Source organism: Morus notabilis, unplaced genomic scaffold (assembly GCF_000414095.1).
Source record: "Morus notabilis unplaced genomic scaffold, ASM41409v2 Scaffold989, whole genome shotgun sequence".
NCBI classification, from domain to species: Eukaryota; Viridiplantae; Streptophyta; class Magnoliopsida; order Rosales; family Moraceae; genus Morus; species Morus notabilis.
The window spans coordinates 568,938-589,088 of record NW_010363328.1 but is presented as its reverse complement, the minus strand read 5'-3'; the positions used below and the strand labels follow the sequence as shown (position 1 = coordinate 589,088).

The 20,151-nt window shown below is 38.3% G+C and overlaps 1 protein-coding gene and 1 pseudogene across 1 annotated transcript; one reads left to right on the top strand and one right to left on the bottom strand.

The window, feature by feature from the left end:
• Positions 1–1,973: 1,973 nt before the first annotated feature.
• LOC21401020 lies at positions 1,974–2,803 on the bottom strand (annotated as a pseudogene).
• A 4,278-nt stretch (positions 2,804–7,081) lies between these two features.
• LOC112092721 lies at positions 7,082–7,735 on the top strand. The gene has a single exon (XM_024169591.1). It carries the CDS (start codon positions 7,082–7,084, stop codon positions 7,733–7,735), a length of 654 nt encoding a protein of 217 aa, XP_024025359.1.
• Positions 7,736–20,151: the final 12,416 nt, after the last annotated feature.

Here is a 20,151-nt window from a genome sequence, read left to right as displayed (position 1 = left end):
AAAAAAAAGAAAAGAAAAGAAAAGACACCAAAAGGAAAAAGAAAGGAAAACCTACAGTGAGAACAAGGTGATGGGGTGGTAGATGTCCTTCGAAAGTCTATACACTTGAACTATATTATTGGAGATGTTGGTCATTTAGTGAATATATATATATATATATATAATGATTTTTCTTTTATTAAAATTAAATAAACATGATTGTCCAGATGAAATAAGGAGAAGCTTTGAAAACAAAATAACAAAGAAAATAAAATGAAACATTGACTTTAAGGCTCGTTTACTTCGCGGATTCGAGTTTTCAATTCGAGCTGAGATGTGACATTTTCTGAGAGTTTTTTACTGTAGCAGAAAAAGTTAGATGTGATATTTTCTAAGAGTTTTTTACTGTAGAAACCTAAAACTGAAAACTCGAATCGGTGAAGTGAACGAGGCCTAAGTCAATTATGGATATTCTGAAGGAATTCACACATATAATAACACAATGAAGTGAAGATATTTAGAGAGCTTTCGTAATTGGTGTATAATTCACTAATGCAACTTCCTACTTTTACTTTCAAATTACAAAAAATGGGCATGTGCTAAAAAATTATTATTCAATCCAGTGATTATCATTACTTTATAAAGTTAAGGACTAAATTGTCAAATAAAATGATACAATAATTCCCGAACAAAAATGTTAAATGATCGGGAATTTAGGGGGTTCAGTTGCCACATGAAATGGGACATGGATCAGGGGACACAAGGATCGATTCAGGTTTTTTATGCCTGCATATCGGTCCTCAAGAGTCTTACCAAACTTTGGCATCATGTAACAAACCATCAATCATTCATTACCAACATCCATAATTGAAAAGTTTTTAGACGAGCAGATAATAATATGAAAGGAAACTGAGAGAAGCCCCAGTACTTTCCTGCCTAGGGTAAAGGATTCTGGATTATAGAAATTGTAGTTCTTTATCACATCAAAATTATCATGTGGACTCTAGATTCAATACTAGTTTCCAATCCACAAGGATTCCATAGACAATGAGGACTCAAGAAAATTCTACCAGCATTCAAAACCAAGTGCTACTCAGCGTCTAACCTTAACGATACGATGTAAATGCCCCCCAAAATTAAGCGGATTGAGACAAGGAATCCAATCAATGATTATATGAAACCAAATACTCAAATCCCAAATAACTTACTCGAGTATAATATGATATTTGCATCTTCAGTTCACTCAAGAAATTCCACAGAGACACTTTCTTCAAACAAAGCAAAACATCATTAGACTTGATGCATGAATATGGAAAAAGGGTCATCTACAATTTAGCATACAAGGCTCATCCGAGTGATAGAGATAAGAAAAGAATCAGCTTTGAAAGAAAGCAACGAGAAAAGAAACACAACAAAAACATATTTTTTTTCTTTTTCTTTTTCTTTTTCCCCTTTACTATAGAATAAATTTTAGTTGTACAAACCTAAAGGTCCTAGACAAGTAAACAACCATCCAACTTAGAGGACACTCTTTGCGATTTTGACATGGTTCAGCAATCACACATGCTGAACTAAGGAGCTTCTGACCCTCGGAATTTAACGTCATAAAGTTGTTTCAATTTGAACACTTCAAAGAAAAATCCGTGAAGCAGAAGATTTCATAGGCTCAACCATTTTACTTCAATGTTTTCTCTTACAAAAATTTTAAATTTCAGTGCAAATTTTCTATTCAAACATGTGAAAAGGAATTGTAATGCCAATTCAAATCTTGATTCAATTAGATTAACATAAATACGAATTGAGACACATTGAGATAACAAATGCCAGTTACATCTTTTCTAATCAATAACCAATATTAAGACATTATATTGCACACAAATTGATGAGCATCACAAAGGCAATTATCAAACAATTAACTGTAAATTCTTCTCATAACATAAACAAAAACCTGGAAATTAACCAATTCAGCTAAATCACTTGAACAAAAAGGCCTAATTAGCAAGAAATTCATACAAATTCAATGAAACAAAAAGTGTTCCTATTTTCGTAAGAGAAAAGAAACCAATTTTAACTTCATAAAAAAGCACTTAATTGGAGATTCCAAAAGTAATATTCGGTAATTCAAATACTAAAAAGAAGAAAAGTAACCTAATCTGTGAATCCGATCAACTGGTCTTCGGATCGGGCATGGGGAACAATCCAGCGCTGGCACCTCTCGGCGGCGAAAACCCTAGAAACTTCTGCAGATTAGTCCGAATGCTAATCGAGCAGAGGAAGTACAAGAACGCCATGGAACAGTCGGTCGGATCGTTGCCTTGCAAACCTCGGTGGCTCATCTTCATCACCAATCCGAACGGCTTAAACGGCAATTTGGCGACGACTTTGCCTTCGAAGAGCGAATTGAGGAGTCCGAAGACGACGAAGAGGACGAGGGCGACGACGGCGCCGGACTTGAACTTAAAGAGGGAGAGATCGCGGCTGGATTCCTTGAGGCTGGTCTCGACGCGGTCGATCTTCTTGGTCTTGGACTTCTTGGCGGCGATCTTGGCCGAGTCGGTCTTCATGGTCTCGAGCTTCTTGGCGGCCTTGTCAATGGAGGATCGGAGGGATTTGTAGGAGTTGGTGCGATAGATGAGGAGCCACGAGATGGCCTCGCAGACGACGGCGGTGCAAATCGAGATCCCCACCACCCTCAGGCTGTCGGAGTACTTCAGCGACGCGAGCATCGAGGGCAACGCCATGAGGGAAAATTTGCCGAGAAAGTGGGAGAAAGTGCGAGAAAATTGGCGTGGCTTTAATCTGATTCGCTTGCTTGTTCTCTGATTTAGCCCCCAAAGTACGGGTAAATTAAGTAAAAAGTGTGTTTAAGTAAATAAATTATAAAAAAAAAAAAATAAGTAAGGCCTTGTTCATTTCACTTATTTGAGTTTAGAATTCGAGTTTTGCTACAGTAAAAAGCTCTCAGAAACAGTCACATCTAACTTTTTTACTATAGTAAAAAGCTCTCACATAAAGTCACATATCAACTCGAATTAAAAACTCGAATTAACGAACTGAACGAGCCCTAAATATGCCACATCAGTTATTTTACGTTATCAATTATGTTTTAAAGAGTTTTTTCTCCTCTTTCTCTTCCATTTCACGCCATTTTCTTCTCCCAGCCGCCTTTTATTTCTTCTCTTCTCTTCTCAAGTTCTCGTCATCGCACAACCTCATTAACATTATTATCTTGCTAATTTAATGTTTTTTTCTAATCCAAAATGAAGTTTGAAGAAGAGCTACTAAGTAAGTCTTTTTTTTTTTCCCTATATCTCTCATGGTGTTTTTTATTGTTATTCATTTTTAAGATGGGAATGTAGTGAAAAATGTTAAAAACCCATTAAAATAGTAATTTTACATGGTAAAAGACCGGTTTACATTGTCTGATATGATGAATATCTGCTGGGTTTAGAAAAAAAAAAAGGTTTGCTCTTGGTCTGTTCTTAGTTTGTTCTTGGTCTGTTCTTAGTCTGTTCTTATAACATGGTCTGTTCTTGGTCTGTTCTTGGTATGTTCTTATACATGGTCGGTTTGTGGTTTGTTCTTGGTCTGTTCTTAGTCTGTTCTTATAACATGGTCTGTTCTTGGTCTGTTCTTGGTATGTTCTTATACATGGTCGGTTTGTGGTTTGTTCTTGGTCTGTTCTTATTGCACGGTCGGTTCTTGATATGTTCTTATTGCACAGTCAATTCTTAATTTGTTCTTAGTCTGTTCTTATTATATGGTATGTTGTTGGTATGTTGTTGGTCTGTTCTTAGTCTGTTCTTGGTCTAGTCATTCGGTTCTTGGTATGGTTATTCTGAGCAGTCTGGTCTTATTTTATATCATGTTTAATTATACATTTTTATAAATTGATGATTTTTTTGCCTTTTTTTTATTTTGTAGGAACACTTTTTTATGGTATGTTCTCATTATATGTTCTGTTCTTGATCTGTTCTTATTATATGGTATGTTCTTGGTTTGCTCGTGGTATCTTTGGTTTGGTTTAATGGCATATTATTATCTTGATTAAATTTTTGTAGTTTTACAATCTAAATAATGCCTCGGTGGAGGATTTTTTTTTACATTGGAGGAAAATTGGAGGAGAATGAAAGTTGTTAGGTGTGGCATACAGACTGTAATTTGATTGGCGTATATATGGATGAGAATGATACTCTCGAAACCTTCGTTGATAAGATTTGTTGAAAATGTGGAATTGATGGACCAAAACATTCCTTCCAGTTATCATGGGTACCGAATTTGAAACAGAAATCGTTGCTTGTTGTAATAAAATACAATGATGATTTGTTATTTTTCAGGGATATAGCCTACGAGGTACCGCTACATGTGATAGTGGATGAGAAGTTTATGAATCCAGAAGAATATATTGATGGAGTCAAAATTAGGAGAAATCCTTTGCATGACGATTTTTTTTATCGTAATTTTATGGGTATTATAACAACATATGAGTTTTCGGCTCGTAATGATATTCTACCACAGTCACAACCACAACCAGAGTCACAGCCACAGCTAGAGCCACAACCACTTGCCATTTTAAATTAAGTAGAAGTTGTTGGTCCTTTAGTTTGTATCGACCAGACTGAGTTTGGATCATCTCATGGATCTACCTTCAGTGACGGATCTAATTTAGAAGTTGGTCAGTACTTTACAAGTGAGAATGATTTGAAGGAAAAGTTGCATTTAATTGCTTTAAAGGGGAAGTTTGAGTTTCGAACAACAAAATCAAATAAAGACGTGCTTGTGGTAGAGTGTGTGGATCTGAGTATGTGTTGCGTATCCGGGCCTGTAAATTGAGACTATCAAACATGTTTGTAATCCGCAAGTATAATGGTGTTCACTCTTGCTCATTAGAAAAGCGTTCAGTGAAGCACAAGCAAGCAACGTACTCCGTTGTTGGGAGTTGTAACGCCCCGAAGAATTAAACGAGATTAATTAAGGTAATTAAGATTTATTAGTATGCCTAATATGGCTTAATTAATTGATTATTGATTAATAAATGTTTCTGACGTGTAAATTTAAATAATTCTAAGGTATTTAAATATTTTCAGTAATTTTATTTTTACCCCAGAGGTGTGTGTGTTGGCACATTTTCTGGACTGTTATTTTAAATACTTGGACACATATTTTTCTTTTCTTTTTCCTTTTCTTTTCTTTCTTTTCCTTCCTTTCCTTTCCTTCCGAGAACTCTCTCTCTCACTCTCACTCTCTCTCTCTCTCTCTCGTTCAAAATCTTCACCGAATCAAACCGGATTTCGAATCGAAGGAAAATTTCAAGAAGTTTTCAACGTCAAGAGAAGGATTTGACGTAAGATTTCTGAAACCTCTCTTGAATCCCAAGTTTTTCATATTTAAAAACTTATTTTTGGTTCGAAATGGATTTTGATGGATTTTAAGTAAAACCATGGTAGAAATTGGAGATCTTAAGTTCTTTGGACTTGATTCAGTACTTAGAACCCGGATCTAGTGATTTTTCTTTGAGATATTTTGATTTGGAACCGAAATTGCAGGTTTTTTGGACTGATTCCGTGGGTTTTTCTAGCCCTGCTATTCTTCACAGGTCGACCTATGCGGTCGACCGGACCGGTCGACCTACGCGGTCGACCGGACTGTACTGATTCCACCGGTCGAATTGCACACCACTGGTTGACCGGTGGTGTTGCACTGCTCTGTTTCCGGTCGACCGGTGTACACAGGGTTTGACCCTGTTTTGCCTGAAAATGCTGTTTTGACATCGGTTTTCGAGGAAAACCTAATTTAGCTTCATTTAGGGACCTAGAGTGAATGGATTAGCTTCTTTAATCCATGTTTTAAGATTGAAAACCCTTAAAATGATGATTTGAAACATGAAATGGTTTGTGAAACTGGTAATTGGATTAAGGCACACTAATAGGAAATCAAAAGGTATAATTGAGATTGAAATTGCTTTAGGAATGTGAATTGAATCCTAAAGCGTTGTTTTGTATCAGTGCTAGCTGAGGACTCGGATTGAGGGGATTGAGGAAGCGAAAGCTAGAATAGAGTAACGCTAGCCACCGGTTTGATATTTACGAGGTAGGATTTCTTACCCTTTCCTTTGTGAGCTTGTTTTCAAAAGAATTTTGGCCTTGCAAATGTTTTAAAGAAAGGGCATGTTTGCGAAAGAAAAAAAAATTTAACCCCCATGGCTTGTTGTAGTTCTGGGGAGTATAATAAACTGTTTCATAAAGTTTAATGAATGATTTCTTAAGACAAGAGATCTTGCAAATCGGTAAACCGACTGATGGTCTAGATAGGATGTGGAGAGAGCATCCTTGGGGGTAGGACCCGAAACCCGGCCCAGGGTGATATGGCTTATGCATGTGGTTGTGTAAGTAATTTATCATAACATAAATTACTTGCTGATGCTTGTAATGCATAGATTTTCAGTTATATTTCCTTTGAGAAAAAGGATGTGAGGTTCCGACTGTTGTGTTGGAACTGAATGTCATATTTATTCATTTATTTGTTTATTTACTTGTTTACTCATTTATTTACGTATTTACAAAGTTATTTCAAAATATATCCTACTGGGCATTTTGCTCACGTTTTATTGTTTTATAAATATCAACCCCTCCTAGGAGACTCTAGAAGCACTGCGGAGTAGCTGAGTAGATTGCTACCACCGGATTTGGTGAGGATTGTAATCATCCTTCCTGTGTACAAATGTAAGAATTGTAAATTCTGTAAACTCTAATATTTGGATTTCTAGACTATGGTTGAGGTCTGTAATGTTGTTGACATGTTCATGTATGTACAATACTACATATCCTGTGGGTGAAGCCCTGAACGGTGTTAGAGGCTTAGTTATAAACCTCTTGTATTCAGTAATTTATTTTCAGTGAAATGTGGGGCTCGTTTGGGAATTTTTTTAATATTTTAATCTCAATCGCGTTTAACCCGTAATCGAGCCTCCACGTCACAGACCCTGGCTTCGGGGCGTGACAGAGTGGTATCAGAGCCTTAGGTTAAGAAACCACAGGATTGTACATACATGTGTGACATCAGGAATCCACTAAACAGTCTAGTTTCTTTTTAGTAAAAGGAGATGTCGCCGCGTCGTAGATCTGTTAACCAACTGGCACCACAGAATCAAGAGTTCATGGATGCCATGTATGCTGCTTTCCAAGACATGGCCACTCGAGCTCAGAATGAGCGACCGACCAAGGATAGGAAGCATAGTTACTTCCGTGAGTTTAGACGTGCACCTATCCCCATATTCAATAGTGAGGGAGGACCCCAGGAAGCAGAATATTGGTTTGACTCCATAGTTAAGCACTTGAACACTATAAGAGTGCCGAAAGAATATTGGGTAGAATTCGTGGTGTATAAGATGGAAGGTCAAGCGAGTAATTGGTGGAAACAGGTGAGGAGAAGGCTTAATGTCACGGGAATGACTTGGGAGCAGTTTAAAGTTCTCTTCAATGAACAATACTTCCCTCAAAGCTATAGGGATGAAAAGGCAATAGAGTTTATGTCTTTGTTACAGGGCGACATGTCCGTGAGTGAGTATGAGGCTAAATTCAACGATCTGTCCCGGTTTGCACCATCTCTGGTGGAGTCCAAACACCTAAGGTGTCTTAAATTCGAGAAGGGTCTTAAGAATTATGTAAGGAGACCCTTAGTGGCTCTAAGGATCCAAAATTTCCGAGACCTGGTGGCTGCTGCTATAAGCGTGGAACAGGATAACTTAGCCTATTAGCAAAGTAAGGACGCAACTGGTCGAGTTTATGCTTTTGGTGGACTCTCTGCTTCTGGCGGAGTGGTAAAAGAAACTGCAATCAAGGATAGATTAGTGGAGAGATGATCAGTGGTGGCAGTAGTTCCTCTGGAAGTGACAGAAGTGGTCCTTATAGACCCAAGTGCCATCATTGTGGGCAAGTTGGCCACATTAGGAGGAACTGTCCAAAGCGAAATTAGTAGCCGACTCAGCAATCTCAGAGTGAGGCCTTTTACGGTCAAGAAAGACCACCGCAGTTTGTGCCGCCTTATCAGCCACAACTGCCAATGCCAATGTCATACCCTCATGTGCCAACCTACCGTCTGCCTCAATACCCATAGTTTCGGCCTCAAACGTCAGGACCAGTGCAGATACCTCCGCCGTAACAATATAGGCCAGGGACACAATGGCCTAACATTGGTGATAAAGGAAAGGAAAAAGCATAGGGACAAGCTTACATCCTGACAGGAGGCAGTTTTGGAGGACAAGCCAGCAACACGGTGGTTGAAGGTATGATTCTTATCTCTCATTCTCTAGCACATGTATTGTTTGATACTGGCACTACCCATTCTTTCATATCAAGTTCTTTCGTACAAACTTTGAAACTGAAGTCTGAGAACTTAGAAACCCCGATGATGTTGAACTCCCCACTGGGATGTGTAGAGGTAATTAGTGTGTGTAGATCGTGTGAAATCACGATTGGAGGTGAGCGATTGAGAGTTGACCTGATAATCCTTCCGATGAGTCTGTTTGACATGTGTTGCGTGAAAACTCGCAAGTATACGAATCGCACAAGTAATAAAGTGTACAAGAGTACGGATATCGATCCCACGAGGATTGTGTTTAGCTTTCGTTAAATACTAATATTGATTAGCTTCTAGGATTGTTTTTATATATTTTTATAACAATAACAAGAATGTAATTATGGGCTGTAATTCAATGGTGAAAATGAGCTAGGTCTGCTAACTTCCCCTCAATTGCAAGTCTGACTAAAATGTTACCTAGAATGCTGCAGCATTCATTACCCCTGTTAACAGAAACTCCGTTATTGCATAAAATTCTTCCGAATTAATTATGACTAAGGTTCCTTAAACTATTTTCAGCATATTCCTATGTGAATCCAGCTTCCAGAATGCAGATTTAAACTCAGGTTTCTTTAAGTTATGCAAGGTGAATAATATATTCCTATCCCATCCACTAATCAACAACTAAGCGAGGTTATTGAACAAGCATCACTCATGTTAGATCCGATTAAAACTAACCCTTCCAGTATTAATCTTAATCTTGTATCCTAAAATTGATGGCCAGTCAAGAATAGAAATAGGCATTAATACACATGAATGAACCGGAATAGCAAATTAATAACACCTCAGAAACACATTGTCAACCTTGCAATCTTAGTTCCATTAGCAAACCTAGCTAAAACAAATTAGTTCATAATGAGATTTACAGAATTCAAAGCTCCAGAATAAGCCATGGCTAAATTAGTAACTAAATACCAAAAGAGAATTAAGCTAACAGAAAGAAGAAAGAATTTCAGCTGGATTTGGGATTCCTCTTTGTCCGGCCTTGCTTCCTTCAACCTCCTGCCTTCTTCCCTTCTCTCACGTCTCTATATTCTCTTTTCTGGAGATAGGTACTCTATGTTTTCTGGAGAGGGATGCTCTCTGTATTTCCTCTGTGTGTCCAGCCCCAGAATACCTCTTTTTCTATTTCCTCTCTCTCCTCTTTTTCTCTCTTTTTTTTTGAACTGGCGGCTGCCCCTTTTTTGTTCAGAAAGCATTTCCTCTCTACGGCAACAATAGGGCTGAGGTGTCACTTGATGATGTGCACAGTGGACCACAATGACACCTACTCAACCAGCTCACACGGATTCCTTTTTGTCTGCTTTCTCCAGCTAGTGTGCTGTCATCAGACATATGCCAGCTATTCCCAGAATGCTGCCCACAATGCCGCAGCATTTAGCCCAGAAATTTCCTGCACAGTGCACACACAACCTTAGTCAATTTTTCACCTCATTTTACTTTAAAATTACCAACTTTCACTTCAAGAGGAGCACTAGTATGAAATTAAGCCAAAGTAAGTGTAAACTCTACAAATCTAAATTAAAACACACCATAAACTAGAAAAATCACTCTTGGTCATGCAATTTTGAGCTATAAAATCATTGGATAACTCTAATTTCTTAGAGTTATCAACATGGTACTCGAAATGGATTGGTTAGTAAGATCTTCTTGGTTCATAATTTTTGGAAATTGGGACCTCAACCCAAACGTGATTCCTCCTAAGCCTAACAAGGTCATCCTTTCTCAAGACGCACTTGACAAGATTAGCTTTGCGAAAAAAGCTGACAAGGCAATCAGAAACACGAAGTATCTTCTTTCTAAAGAAACGTTAGATGTCCATTAGCTATGTGACGCGAGAACTTTATCTCCTTCTCCAACGCAAACTTTTGATCCAGATGTGTTGTTTAATGGTATGTCTGACGCGACTACCTTAGAGGAATCTTTGAGTGGTACCGGGCCATTGCTTGATCCATCTTGTTCTCTGAATGACATGGAATTATTTTTGAATGACCCTATTTCTGACATTTGTCAACCTGCTAACCCCGCTATCTTTGACAAAATAGGTATAACTTTATCGGCACTCCCACATGACTTCTTTTTACGCCTGTTATACATATATATTTTTTTATTGATTTTTTATACCTTTTTTTTACAAATATGGCTAGCAAACGTGATTCTGGACTTCCTTCTGAGCATCGTGGTGATGGCTCTCGCTCACATGAGCACCACGTGTCTAGACATTTTCCCAGGGACTTAGAATCTCGCTTGGCGTCTAGACCCACGAGGCCCCCCAGCCAATCAACCTTTGATCCTGAGATTTTCAAGGAACGGATGAAGAAGCAAAAGTCCTCCTTTAACGTTCCACCTATTGGCCTTAATGTATCAACTTCATTGAATATTGACTCTCGTGCACCAAATGATCCACTTCCTCCTTCAAGACTAGCAAAAAAGTCTTCAAGTCAAGAACCTGGCCAAACCTCCAAAAATACTTCCACTTTAGATGTTGTAACTGATGGGTTGGTCCGCTTGTCCATCCACCCTTGCCATGTTCCAATGTTGAAAAAGATGAAGAAATTTGTGCCTCGCGATCATATTGACAGAGCTAAAAAATGAGAAGCCCTCAACTTGGCTAATTCAATCGAGCGCCAGATTACTGAAGTAAACCCCCTCTTTTTCTTCATTGAAATTTCCTGAACCCAAATTGGGCTTAGCTTTATCTCTCTCCTTCTTTTTTAATGTTGGGATTTTCCGAGCCCAAATTGTGCTTAGACTTTCCTAAGCCAATTTGTTTAACCCTCTTTTTTGTAAAAGTAATTACACCAAAATTAAAGGAATCACAGGACAGTCTAAAGGCGACTCAAGAGAAATTACTTCAATTTGAGAAATTGGTTGCGCAGACAGAAAGCATCTTAGATGGTTGGAAAGCTAAATACAATGCTCTTCTAACCTCCTCTGAAAATGATAGGAAGACTCTTGTGGAGACTAAAGCTGCTCTTGATATGTCTCTAAGGGAACTCGAGCGAGTGAAGAAGGATTTGGAGCTCTGCCATGCCAAGTACGAGGCTGATAAAGTCGACCTTGCTGAAGATGAGTTCTGGAAAGACTACGAAGAAGCCAAGAAGGCAATCATTTTCTATAACAAAGACCTTGACCTTAATCTCTCATTTGATCCTCTTAGTAGTTCTCACGTTGTTCAGACTCCTTCGGCACCTACACCAAATGACTTCAACCCTGATGATGAGATGATTGAACATATGAAGGATTTAGAAAAATCACCAAGTAGCGATCCTCCAAGTATCGATCCACCAAGCAACACCTAGAAGCTTTTTTTTTTACTCTACACTCTATTCTTCATGCTTGCTCTTGTGTACTTGGGCCTGGTTAATTAGCACTTTTTTCTTTATTGAAACTTGTTCTTTTATTATCTTTCCTGCAACATAATAGTTTTTTATTTTTATTTGCAATTGCTACATTTTATTAATGTAGACTAGCTAATATATATATATATATATATTTTTTTTTTTGTTTAGAGTTATCCCGTGCCCACCTAGGGTTAGGTTTTTCCTTTAGACAAGTTTCTCCCTCGGCTTAGGATTTTCCCATGCCCACTTGGGTCGGGTTTTTTTTTTTTTTTTGTGAGCCAAAGCTATCTTTTTTTTTTATTTTCCTAAGCCCACTTGGGGTCAGGTTTTTCTTTTCCTCTTTTTTTTTTGAATTGATACACTTCTATCCCCCCATTTTCTTTGTCATATTGAACAAAATGAGAAAGAAAATATTAAAAGAAGAAATTAGCAAACACTTCGACTTTATTTAGTAATAATATGTTTCGCCTAACAAACTTGGTGTCACATCGAAGTACAAACACACACTAAACTTCAAACTTCTTAACTATTGATAATACTTCCTAAGGTGTTCAACATTCCAAGGGTGAGTCAACACCTTGCCCCATTTATCCTCAAGCTGATATGTTCCAGGGCAAATGGCCTTGATAACCTTATATGGCCCCTCCCAATTTGGCCCAAGTACACCATCACTTGACTTCTTTGTGCTTTGATTAACTTTCTTAAGAACCAAATCACCTTCCTTCAATTTCTATTCTTTAACCCTTGTGTTGTAGTACCGAGCCGTCGCCTGTTGGTATACGGCTGCATGGATGGTTGCTTGTTCTCTCTTTTCTTCCACAAGATCAAGATCAGTGCAAAGCTCCCCATTATTCTGATCTTTTTCATAGGCTTCGACTCGATATGTGGGCATTCTAACCTCCATCAGGATCACTGACTCTACTCCATACGTCATGGAAAATGGTGTCTCACCAGTAGAGGTTCTACTTATGGTGCGATAAGCTCATAACACTAGTGGTAGCTCCTCTGCCCATGCACTTTTCAAACCCTCCAACTTCTTTTTCAGATTCTCCTTTATAGTTTTATTCACAGCCTCAACTAGACCATTGGCTTGCGGATGCTCAAGAGAAGAGTAGCTCTTTTGGATCCCCATTTGTCTACATATGCTCTTTAATTCTTCATTATCGAATTGGTGAACATTATCAGTGATGATCGAATGAGGTATTCCAAATCTACAGATGACCGATTTCCAAATGAAGTTGGTTACATTTGCTTTGGTGATTCGCGGCAATTCTTGAGCCTCCAACCATTTGGTAAAGTAGACAATTATGACGATTGCATACTTATATCTTCCATTGGCGAGTGGGAGTGGTCCAATGATGTCAATTCCCCACATAGCAAATGGCCATAGGCTTGAAACAGAGGTTAAAGGTTCTCCCGATTGCCTTGGGATATGTGAATATGTTGACACTTATCACAAACTTTGACTAACTCCATCGCATCTTTTAGCATGGTAGGCCAAAAATATCCTTGGCGAAGTGCCTTTTGTGATAGCGATCTTCCGCCCGAGTGATTCCCGCAAATTCCTTCATGAATTTCCCTCATCACGTAATTGGCTTCATCATTATTTAAACACCTAAGGTAAGGCAAAGAATAACCTCGCTTGTACAACTTTCCATTGATAATTAGAAATTGATTAGCAAGGTACCTAAGCCTTCTCGCCTCATTTTTCTCTGTGGGTAATTCTCCTGTTGACAAGTAGAGAAATATTGGAGTGATCCATGAACTTGCATCTTTGGGGCTTAATGTACAGCCTTCGACATTCTTAGCTATACTTGATTGCTCGAGGACTTCAATTGGCACATTCCTAAGTTGATCCTCATCCATTCCCGATGCCATGCGAGCAAGACAATCTGCTTCCATATTCGTGGCTCAGAGTACTTGCTCTAACTCATGCCACTTGAATTTCTCAAGTTGATCTTTCACTTTTTGCAAATACAAAGCCATGTTCTCCCCTTTTGCTTGACATTCTTCTCGAACTTGGTTCACTATCAACTGGAATCGCTATATATCTTTAAATTTTCAATCTGCAATTTTTAAGCTAGCCTTAGTCCTGCAAGTAACGCCTCATATTCAGCTTCATTGTTGGAAACTTTGAAAGCAAACCCCAAGGCATATCAAATCTTATCATTTTTTGGGCTTATAAGAATCAGCCCTATCCCACACCCATTAACATTTGATGCTTCATCCACATACAACCGCCACACCGGGCCAAATGGTTTTTTGAGAACTGAGGCTTGACTTGATTGCGGATCTTCTGGAATTTTACCTTGCGGAACCGAAATCGTGACTTTTTTGTCTTCCGCCACTATTGGATAGGAGAACTCTGCTATAAAATCTGCTAATGCTTGTCCTTTAATGGCCATCCTTGGTTTGTATCTCACTTCAAACTCCCCCAACTCAATTGACCACTTTGTTAATCACCCAGACATGTCTGGCTTTTGAAGGACTTACCTCAAGGGATGATTCGTTAAGACTATTACCGGATGAGATTGAAAGTATGGTCATAGCTTTCGTGAAGCCATGATTAATGATAAGGCTAACTTTTCCATTTCAGGATAACTAGTTTCCGCGTCTAGCAAGGCTTTGCTAACATAGTAAATCGGCCATTGCACTCTTTCTTCTTCCCGAATCAATACTGCACTAACTGCATGCTTAGACACTGCAAGATAGAGATAGAGTTCTTCATTGATCTTCGGCTTTGTAAGGAGCGGAGGCTCACCCAAATATGCCTTAAGGTCATTGAATGCTTTTTCACATTTTTTGTCCCACACAAAATCTTTTCCCTTCTTGATAGCTTGAAAGAATGGTTGACATTTATCAGTTGCGCGAGCAACGAACTTGTTGAGTGCAGCTACCATTCCAGTTAATCGTTAAACTTCTTTCGTTGAGTGAGGGGATTTAATTTGTAGCACTGTTTTGATCTTTGCAGGATTAGCCTCGATTCCACGGTGGTTTACCATGAAACCAAGAAATTTACCCGACTCCACACCAAAGGCGCACTTAGTTAGGTTCAATTTCATTTGGTACTTCCAAAGAATATCAAAGGCTTCCTTTAAATCCTGCACATGGTCTGTTGCCTTCAAACTCTTGACAAGCATATCATCTACATACACTTCCATATTCTTTCATATCCTTTCTGTGAACATCTTGTTCACCAATCTTTGATATGTTGCCCCAGCATTTTTCAATCCAAAGGGCATCCTTCTGTAACAGAAAAGAACTTTGTCCGTTGTAAAAGTAGTTTTGATTTGATCAGGCCCATGCATGTATATTTGGTTATACTCAGAATATGCGTCCATAAAGCTGAGTAACTCATACCCCGCTGTAGCGTCCACGAGCTGGTCAATCCGTGGAAGTGAAATGCAATCTTTTGGACATGCCTTATTCAAATCCGTATAATCAATGCAAACCCTCCACTTTCCATTTGCTTTCTTGACTAATACCACATTTGCTATCCATTCTGGGTAGTGCGCCTCTTTAATTGTCTCTGCTTCAAGCAACTTCTCCACCTCTTCATTAATCGCTATGTAGCGTTCTGGATTGAAGGATCGTCACTTTTGAACTTTTAGCTTATAAGACGAGTCCACATTAAGCCGGTGTACTATAACACTTGGGTCAATTCCTGGCATGTCCTCATGGGACCATGCAAAGACATCCTTGTATTCCGGAAGAAAAGCTATCAGCTGTTCACGTAAAGGTGATGATAACTTAGAGTCTATCTGCACTACCCTCTTAGGTTGAGATTCATCTAATGGAATCAACACCAATTCTTCTACCGTCTCCCCACGTTTCACACATTCTTCATGTGGGTCGAGTTCTCCAAAATTTTGTATGTCACTCAATTCTCCAAGCAAACCTACTAGTAAATCTCAGTCTATCTGGTATATTGTAGAGACTATTTCCTTCCCCTTTAATTCATATTTACCATTGGTCGCTTTTACATAGCAAATGCGAGCCTCTTGTTGATTGCCAAGCACTACTCCAACGCCATTTTCTGTCAGAAATTTCAACATGAGACGGTATGTTGATGTTATTGCTCTCATGGCATTCAAAGTCAGTCGCCCTATGATAACATTGTAAGCAGATGGTTGATCCACAACCAAAAAATTTACCATTCTTGTCACCTTTATGTCCCATTCTCCCATGGTAACTGGGAGTGTTATCATTCCTTCAGTATGGATGCATGCTCTAGTAAAATCTTAGAGTGGGGTGTTCATGGGTGTTAACTTTGCTCCACCTAAGTTGATCTTGGTTAAAGCATCCTTGAATAGTATATTCGCTGAACTCCCATTATCGATCAAAATTTGGTGGACTAAGCTATTTGCCACTTGTAAAGACACAACTATGGCATCGTTATGTGGAAGAAGCAACTTTCTTGCCTCCTCCTCTGTGAAGGTTATGGCGATGTTCTCCATCTTTGCAAATTTTGCGATATGTTCCGTCATATTTACAAATTGGCCACAATCAAGACCTTTAGCTTCTCGAGCATACAGGTTCCGAGCCCGCATGGAATCACCAGTTTCTGGTCCCCCAAAAATTATCCTGACCTCATTCAACGAAGAATTATTCCCAACTGTTGTATTCGTTCCCTGTGTGACCGCTACTTATTTTTGCATTGTTGTCGGGAGTGCAATGGTTCTCTCTACTATCACTCTATCCACAAACTCTTGCAACTAGCCTTGTTGAATGAGTGCCTTAATCTGCCATTTTAATTGAAAGCAACTTGAGGTGTCATGGTCATGGTCCTTATGGAAGTAACAATATTTACTTTTATCCCTCTTGTTAAGATCTCCCTTCATAGGAGCTGGAGGAGTCAACAAATTCTGATGTTGAATCTACATTAAAATTTGTGCCACTGTCGTATTCAAGGGTGTGTAGGCCCTTGTCGTATCTAGTGGAGCGTAAGCTTGGAACTTTTACGTCATGGCAGTCTTAGATTTGTTCATGTCCTATTATGCCTCTGACTTCTGCTTTTTTGCTTCTCCTCCTTTAGATCCTTCTTTTATCTTCCCCTTTCCATCATTTTTTGATTGATCCATTTGAGATTGTCCTTTCCGATTGCGCATGTATTCTCCAGCGCTAACGAACTTCTGAGTTCAGATGACGAGATCGGTGAAGGTTTTTGGTTGTTTTTTGTAAATTGACTTCAGCATGTCACATTCCTGAAGCCTTTCCCGAATTACGGCCACGGCATCACTATCAGTGTATCCTACTTTTAACGATTCATTAGCTCCTTGTTTAAGGGATAACCGATAAAGCTTATCTTTCTTGTAAGTTTTTGCTATCACAAATCATCCTACAAATTGTTATTTCAGCTGGTTAAATGAACTAATTGACCTTGGCTCTAATTGTTGGAACCATTTAAGCGTCGGCCTAGTAAGCGTCAAAGAAAATGCTTGGCATATCTAAGCTCGTGTGGCTCCCCCGAATTCGCATCCATGTGCTATATCCATGTATATGTCCTATTGGATTCTCTTTCCTATCAAACTGCTTGATGGGAATCATCTTGAAATCAACAGGGAATTCCTCTGCCATGATGTCCTCGGTGAATGGCGGCTCTGTTTCATCTAACAAGTCTCTTACATCTTCCGGAAAATTCCTGTTGACTTCTATGTCATCCATTTGCCTTCACATCATTTCGAGCTGCTGCTCGAGTTGTTCCTCATGGATGCTCCTGTTGGATTAACTCATGCCCCCTTGATTATCATGTTGGTTCTGGTTCTGATTCGCCCTATTTACTTGGCTCTGAGAAGATTGTGGTATTTCGGCTCTCCTCCTACTCCTGTTTTGAGTTGCCTGGTTGTTTGAGGGCATAGGTACAATTGCTTGTACATTCTGTCGTGCGTTAAGTCGATCCCACAAATCAGAAGTGGTGAAATCATCAGACCCAGGTGTCCAGGTACTATCAACTTCTTCGCTATTACGGTTAGCTTCTATCCTGTCAAACACCGATGTCCTAGTTCTTTCAGTTACATCATGATGACTCCCAATCCGTGACAAAGTATTTCGACGCCTAGGTGCCTCACGTGGTTCCTGCGGCTCGGGTAAGTCCCTTGGTTGATTCCTATTAGATTAATCCTCACCTTCATTCTGCTGGCTCTAACGTTGGCTACGCCCACTCCTAGCACTCTGAGAATTTGCCGGCCCACTTTGTTGGTTGTTTGCTGGATGAACCACTCGTGATAAGCTGATTCACCATCCCTACCAACGTGTCCACTCGTGCTTCGATCCTGTCAGTGCGTGTTGGTGAACGAGGAGCACGTGGTGAAATCCGACCCGAAGACAAAGAACGAAGTTGAGGAATGAAGAATTCAAGAATCAAAGACCCATTAATGTAACGGAAGAAAATAATTATTGTAATTATTTATTTATTCGATTTGGTTGTAATTATATTTTCCATGAGACCCGGTCAAATTCCATTTCAATAGCCGATTGCATATATTTATATTTTATGTTGATAATTATATATTATATGTTCATACATATAACATGTCATATAGAGATAGTGTGCATACTCATATGTTTTATAATATGTCATGCATACACGCGCATTTGTTATTATTTATTTTATTTATTTAAAAGAGTTTTAAAAGGATAAAATAAAATAAGAATTGTTGGAGCAAAATTTCGTCCAACACTTATCCAACGTCCTTAGACTAATAATTCAGATTGAATAAGCAAATTATCTAAGGAAATTGAAAGAACACTCGAAGAACATAAAGAACCTCTAAAGGAATAATAAAAACAAAATGAAGACAATCACAAGACAATTGTCTTAATTACATGAGGCTCTTCACCTTTTTATGAGTTAAAACTGATAAATAATCAATGAGAATTAACTTTCAACCATTCAATGTCTTCAATTAGCATCGGTTACTTCACGTTCATGCATATAACATGCCATATAGATATAGTGTGTCTACTCATATTTTTATAGCATGCCATGCATACACGCGCATTATTATTTATTATAAAAGCGTTTTAGAAAAATAAAATAAAATTAGAACCATGCGCTAAAATTGATTTAATATGATTAAATTGATTTAATTTACAAAATTAATTTGCAAAATATGTTACATGTGAAATTGAATTTAAGAGTTAAATTTTGGAATTTCACATATCCAAAAAATAAATTGTGTTTATCGGGATTTGAAAACCATGAGATGCTTTTCAAATAAAATACATATTTGCAAAATAATGAGTGGGAGAGGGTTGTATGACAATACAACCCACTGGTCTCCATCGTTTGTTCAACACCGTGAGATTTGAAAGGGGCTTTGCGGTGGCACCAATTCCGCACTCCCTACAGAAAGTGTTCTTTTGGGTCAATAACAAGGTTAAATTCCTAGCAATAGGATTCAAAGATGTATTTCCAGTTTGACCTACCCTACGGCAGCACTCCGAAGTTAAGTCCGTAGAATCCGAAACGATGTGCTACACACATGAAAATATAATCAAATTTGTAAATAACGGTGGTTGATAAATGTGAAAATATGAGATATTTTGATTATATTTTGACCTACCCTACGGCGGCACTATATTCGTGGTAAATTAGATTATCGTTGGCACCTAAAATTAAAACATGATTTATGTATTTTTCATGTGCATCATGCATCATATTTAATTGTGCCTAAAAATTGATTGTTTTGATATTCATGCACATAAATTAATTAGATGAATATTCTACTTATTTCCAGCAATATGTCAAATCCTATAATCTCACTACGTGAAACTGAAACACTGACTAGAGATAAACTATGCGAAGTGGTAAAGTAACATAAACAACTTGCATTCATGTGATGAATATAAGTTTATCCCAAATGGAGGATTGTCTTCCTGTCCCTAAGGAAAACACAGTAGCTAACCGTTAGCTTGGGTTGTGCGTGGTAATTCACAAGAAGTATGAAGACATAGAGACAACTTATGAGAAAATACAGTCATCAGATACCATATCTAGAAATCCATAAAACAAAATGCTTGGCTAAATACTGTAAGGGCCTCAGTAAAAGACAAAAGGAAAGTCGTTTGCATCAAAATAAAGGAAAAGAATCAAGCAAATATGATTTGCTAGTTCTAAAAACATGTTTAGTAAAAAGGGTGATTCCTTATTCCTGGATAGTAGATTCGGGAGTTACTACTCATGTTTTGTTTTCTTTATTAAGTCTTAGTTCTTACAAGGAAATTGTTTCCCGAAATAAAGAAAGGAACTCAAGCAAATATGATTTGCTAGTTCTAAAAACATGTTTAGTAAGAGGGTGATTCCTTATTCCTAGATAGTAGATTCGGGAGTTACTACTCATGTTTAGTTCTCTTTATTAAGTCTTAGTTCTTACAAGGAAATTGTTTCCCGAAATAAAGAAAGGAACTCAAGCAAATATGATTTGCTAGTTCTAAAAACATGTTTAGTAAAAGGGTGATTCCTTATCCT